General features: G+C 38.7%; 2 protein-coding genes across 2 annotated transcripts; both read right to left on the reverse strand.

Annotated features, from left to right (window-relative positions):
- Window positions 1-2,061: 2,061 nt before the first annotated feature.
- On the reverse strand, window positions 2,062-3,355 carry LOC112031668 (probable LRR receptor-like serine/threonine-protein kinase At3g47570). Its single transcript, XM_024064376.2, has 2 exons — window positions 2,644-3,355; window positions 2,062-2,507 (listed from the first exon to the last, which is right to left on the reverse strand). Exons 1-2 carry the CDS (start codon window positions 3,353-3,355, stop codon window positions 2,497-2,499), a joined length of 723 nt encoding a protein of 240 aa, XP_023920144.2. The 3' UTR covers window positions 2,062-2,496.
- Window positions 3,356-3,717: 362 nt separating this feature from the next.
- On the reverse strand, window positions 3,718-5,283 carry LOC136065575 (LRR receptor-like serine/threonine-protein kinase EFR). The gene has a single exon (XM_065768973.1). It carries the CDS (start codon window positions 5,281-5,283, stop codon window positions 3,718-3,720), a length of 1,566 nt encoding a protein of 521 aa, XP_065625045.1.
- Between the last annotated feature and the right edge of the window lie 628 nt (window positions 5,284-5,911).

Raw genomic sequence — 5,911 nt, forward strand, 5'->3', positions numbered from 1 at the left:
TGAGATACATGAACAGCAATAGACCCTCCAAACCTAATCTAACCAAGTACCTAAGCCCTCCAACTTCCTGCTCCAACAAGGTTGGGTCGAACTTTTCTTTTCTAACTTCCCAGATTCCGCTACTAGACCATAGCATTAACCAATGTATATTGGTTCCTTCCAAATTACTTCCCTTAGCACCAAATAAACCCTCCCACAGACGTGGGTGGTTAGAAAATGATTTGGTCAATGACCTCTCAAGATGTATTAATGGAGAGGAAGAGAGTAGAGGAATTGTAGAATCTCTTAGATGAAGATTGGGGACTGAGCAATCTTGTTTTGCTCTAGGGTTTCTCTCACAAATTCTCTTTGAAAGCTCTCTACATTTCGTGGGTATAAGGGTCTATATATAGTGGGGTAAGAAAGGAATGCGAAGAGTCAGTTTTTCCCAAACAGGGCTGATTGGCGGCCTGGCCTCGTGACTGGTCTGAGATGCGAGTTCAAGCCGCGAGATAACGGCCTAACCAGCCTGAAATTTTGTCTGTAATGCGACAGCTGGCGCGACCTTCAGCTCCCCTGTGTGCATCTCACGTGCCTGCAGTTGGCAGCTTGCCAGTCGTGAGTCAGCCGCGAGTCCTAGCCGTAATCTCTGTCTTCTTGCACATACTTGAGCTTTTCTTCACATCTTCTCACACACTACCCTTACAATAATCCAACCTAAATACAGGATTACTAAGTGCTTAAATTACAAGCAAATTAGCACGGAATAAAGCCAATAAGATGGTTGATTAAATTCAACCTTACATGGTCGTCATTTAGTTTACAAACTTTCAGTTGTTATATTTTCCCTTTATAGTTTGAATTAAGATGAAACAATTGGTTTGGCCCAAATCTATAGATTTTGAATTTTTTAAACAAATAAATTACTTGTTTCCGATTTGATAAAGAATAAGGAGCTACACATTTCGTTCGATTAGTATACTTGTACAATAATTATATTTACTCAATCAACTCAATTTAGATTAAAAGGCACATGTTTAATACAACTTGTTCTATTATGCAAGGTTGGAATCCATGGATGCAAAGCTATTCAAAAGTCTTCAAACTTTCATGAAAATACTCAAAATAGACCTACTTCATGGTAAAACTCCCTTAATGGATCAGTTAATCATTCTAATTTTATTACGTTATAATAAAGATCTAAACACATGAGATGTACCCCGATCTTTCATGAAAAATACTTCAGATTATTCAAAGTTACATCAATAACAATCTGCATAAATCATTCATTGCTTCCCAACGAACTGAGCTCTCATTCAACAACACTTGGACCAAATCATTTTCAAGCCAACAAGGGCCAACCGGCCCAAACCAAGAAACTAGAGCAGGACCAAACTGGCTAAGGCCTAAAAACATTGCCTTTTGTTTAACATAAGATTAGGCCAGCTCTAAAATGAGCCCAATTTGAATTTAACTGGCTTTAGGCCAGAAAACATTGACTTCTGATCAGAATAAACTTATAAAGTTATACCTGACCAAAAATGAGCCGAGTAGTTTAAAACTAGGATTGGGTCAGAAGTGTTTGATCCAAGCCAGCGTTAAAAATAACAGGGAAACACCAACCCAAATGGCAGCGGAGACAAAGGTTAGTTCCTCATTGATCAGGACCAAGTGAGGTGGAAGGAGGAGGTGGTGCGAAATTTATTCCTTCCACATGAGGCTGAATCATTCTAGCCATACCGTTGAGCTTTCGGCGACCCCCTGATCGTATTGCTTGGAAGCACACCCCATCGGGTTTGTTCACAACTAGCAGCGCCTATAAATTAATTGTTTCATGTGATTCCATGTCTAATGCAGGTAGCTCAAGTGCAGAACACCAAAAGAAATTCTGGAAGAGTCTTTGGCAACTCCGGGTGCCAAACAAAATCAAAAACTTTGTTTGGAGGGCATGTAACGAGGCTTTACCAACAAAGCTGAATCTTCATCATCGACACGTCATGGACTCTGATACTTGTGATTTGTGTGGAGAGTTTTCTGAGGATACCGTCCATGCTCTTTGGACATGCAAGGAAATAGCTTCGGTTTGGTTGTCTTTGGAATGGTTCCACCATTATGTCCCTGTTCAGCCTATGAATTACAGAGAGTTGTTGGCCAGATTTTTGCCGAGTCAAGATGATTACAAAGCGGAGATTTTTGCTATTGCTGGGTGGCTCGTGTGGAATAGGCGCAATGCCATTCACTTCAATAGAGCTGTCCGACCTGTGGATAGCATTTGCAGAGAGGCCGGTAGTTTTCTCCAGGAATTCCTTCAAGCACGGGAGAATGAACAGAGTTCTTCACGTCCTCAGGTGACTCAAAAATGGCGACCCCCTGCACCGAATATTTACAAGATTAATTTTGATGCTGTGGTTTTTCGAGCTTCGAACCTGGCAGGTTTGGGTGTGATTGCGCCCAATTTGACATATTCCTTTGTGTGATTGCCCAATTTGACAACCCCCTATAGCTGTTGTTTAGCTTTTAACATATTCCTTGTTTACCAAAAAATAATAAGAATTAAGATAAGCGGGAAATCTCGTTATATAACATTCTATATAACTTTAAAATATAGTAAAAGACAAAGAGAAAAGGAACACAACTAGATTTAAAAAATAAAAAAATATTTACCTAAAGGAGTATAACCAATTGTGCCTCTTATTCCAATGGAGCTTGCTTGGTGAATAGAATAATCTTGGGTAGCATTAAAAAGCAATCTTGCCAAGCCAAAGTCACCTACATGTCCAACCATTTCATCATCAAGAAGAACATTGCTAGGTTTGAGGTCACAGTGAATGATTGGTGTATGGCAATGATGATGAAGATAATTCAATGCATTAGCAACATCAATGGCAATATCTAGTCTTTGAAGAAGACTCAAATTCCTTGGTTCCTCAAGAGTCTCGCCTATTCTTAGAGTTGGATGCAGCCATTCATCTAGGTTGCCGTTCGCCATGAACTCATATACCAATGCTTTAAAATCATTACCTTCATAGTCAATACTAGAACATGATGTAAGAACCTTTACAATATTTTGATGTCTAATGTTTTGTAGAGCCTCACACTTGGCCATGAAACTTTTAGAAGCTCCATGACACAAAAGGTTGAGCACCTTGATAGCAATCATATGTCTACCTTGATAAAAAATTCCCTCATACACGGATCCAAAGTTACCCATACCAATTAAATTGGTAGAAGAGAACCCATCAGTTGCTTTAAGGAGATTTTGGTAAGATAGATTCAAAAACAAATTCCCCGAGTCACTTGAGGTATTTTCTTTTCTTTTATTTCTTAAAGAGGAAAGAAATAGAAGTGACAGAACCAAAGTTATTCCAAGAAGCATAGAAAATATAGAGAATATTAACTTAAAGGTGACGGTCAACTTTCTCTTCTTAGATTTTTGGTATTTACATTTCGGAAGCTGAAACTTAGGTATTAGCCTTAACAAAAGTTGCACTTCCGTTCTTAAAAACTCTAACTGTTGGCACCACACCTTCAAAATTGTTAAAAGATAGATTCAAAAATTGCAAGTAGACAAAGAGCTCCAAAAAGTTTGGAATTTGTCCAAACAAATTATTGTTGGAAAGATCAAGATCTTCCAGACCTCTTAATGATTCCAAAGAAGATGGAACAGTTCCTTGGAAGAGGTTTCCTCTCATGGCTAGAGTTTCAAGCTTTACACAACTACCAAGACTTGTTGGAATTTTACCAAAAAAACTTGTTTTCATAAATATCCAAATATTCAAGATTCTTAAAATTTCCTATTTCCATCGGAAGTGCTCCAGCAAATTGGTTGGCAGACAAATCAAGAAAAGTTAATGAGAATGAGAGACCAATGACTTGTGGAGATATTAAACCATTGAGATTGTTATTAGCAAGATTCAAAGAAAACAATCCTTTGCACTTGCTTAGACTTAACGGAATGTTTCCTTCAAGATTATTATAAAGTAAATACAAGTTAATCAAGACCGTTAAATTTCCAAGAGAGGAAGGAATGTTATTCCCAAAGAAATTGTTTGCATGTAATTCCAAAACTTTTAACTTTTGAAGTTGTCCAATTTCAGAGGGAATGTTACCTGATAATTTGTTGTTCCACATGTTAAGTCTCTCCAAGTTGATCATGTTTCCAATTTCAATAGGAATCTTTCCATATATTTTATTATTATCTAGACTTAAATAGATAAGAGAAGTTGAGAATTTTCCAATGCACTTAGGCAACTCTCCCCCAAAGTTTTTGAAACTTATCTCCAACTTAGTCAAATAGCTGGAATTTGTCAAAGAACAAAGAAAACTCAAGTCATTCTCACCTCCATTTCCAAAATTGTTACTGCTAATGGAAAAAGAGGAAATTCTATTTAGCTTTTCCAAAGAATGAAAATTTTCACTTAGCTCATTTAGATCCAATTGAAATGTCCCTAAATTTGAGGCATTAAATATTGCGACAGGGATAGATCCAGTAAATTGGTTGTTTGCAATAATAAATGCTTCCATATTTTGTAGGGTGATATCTATGTATGATGGAAGATGTCCTTGGATTTGGTTGTCTGCTATATCAAATAGTATCAATGAAGAGAGATTGGATATTAAGGAAGGAATTGTACCAGACAACCTATTTCCTGCCACACTAAAGAATATAAGTTTGGTCAATTGACCAAAAAAAGTAGGGATAGTCCCGCCTAACTTATTATCAGATGCTACAAAGGCGTATAGAGAGGTTAAGTTCCCAAAAGAAGGTGGGATAACTCCTATCATTTTATTGTTAAGAATAAAAAAGGATTGGAGCTTTGACAAGTTGCCTAGCGCTGCAGGGATTTCTCCAGTCAGAAGGTTGTAACCGACAGAAAGTTTTTTGAGATTGACGCAATTGGATAAATTGCTAGGAATGTTACCACTGATTGAGTTATTGTTCAATCGTAAGACTTGCAATTTATGCAAATAACCAATTTCAAGAGGGATTTCGTTATTAAAGCTGTTGTTTTGGAGGGTTATTTGCCTCAAAAAACTTAAATTTCCAATATGTGGTGATATGGAGCCTACCAGTTTCGAAGATGACAAATTCAATATGGAGACCCTCTGATGCCGGCGACCACAGGTGACCCCTTGCCATTGGCAAAAGTGGATGCTGTCATTCCAAGAGCTCATAACCTGGAGAGGATCATCAGTGATCTTGGCTTTGAACTCAAGCAATGCTAACCGATCTGTCTCATTATTCCCGCCAGCAACAAAGGTGGTCAACAAACCACAACTCAAGATAAGGATAAAAGCATGCATGGAAAAAGAAGAGGATGGTGGAGTTGAACTCCAGTGGGAAAGTCTTATATGCAATATGGTTGAAGAAGCAGTTGGTTTTTTGAAACAAAACAGATAAAGAGGGTTTGATTTTGCAGCTTAGCACTCATAGGAGTCCAACTAACGGGCTCCACACAAAAGATGGCACGAAGGGAAAGCCCCAACGTTGGGTTCTCGGATGAAGATGCGCGTCGTCTTCATCATCCGCATGACGACGCACTCGTTGTCAGCATACGTGTGGGGGACTACAATGTGCATCGGGTGTTGATCGACAATGGCAGCTCGTCAGATATCCTATACTACTCGACATTCCAGCAAATGAGAATACAGAGAGAAAGACTAATACCGACGAACTCCTCATTGGTAGGCTTTGGAGGAATAAAAGTATTCCCATTAAGCACATTCATGCTTTCGGTAACTGTAGGCGACTATCCTCAACAAATCATGAAGGATGTGACATTCCTTGTGGTCGATTGTTCGTTTGCTTACAATGCTATCCTTGGACGACCCACCCTTAACTCGTAGAAAGCCGCAACATCCATATACCACCCAATGGTTAAGTTTCCTACAGAATATGGGATCGGCGAGTTGCATGGAGACCAAGTGGCCG

Source organism: Quercus suber, unplaced genomic scaffold (genome assembly GCF_002906115.3).
Source record: "Quercus suber isolate HL8 unplaced genomic scaffold, Cork oak 2.0 scaffold_1032, whole genome shotgun sequence".
NCBI lineage: Eukaryota > Viridiplantae > Streptophyta > Magnoliopsida > Fagales > Fagaceae > Quercus > Quercus suber.

Excerpts from the sequence above, each read along its gene's own strand:
- LOC112031668 (XM_024064376.2), bottom strand. The coding sequence starts at position 3,355 with ATGCTTCTTGGAATAACTTTGGTTCTGTCACTTCTATTTCTTTCCTCT.
- LOC136065575 (XM_065768973.1), bottom strand. The coding sequence starts at position 5,283 with ATGCATGCTTTTATCCTTATCTTGAGTTGTGGTTTGTTGACCACCTTT.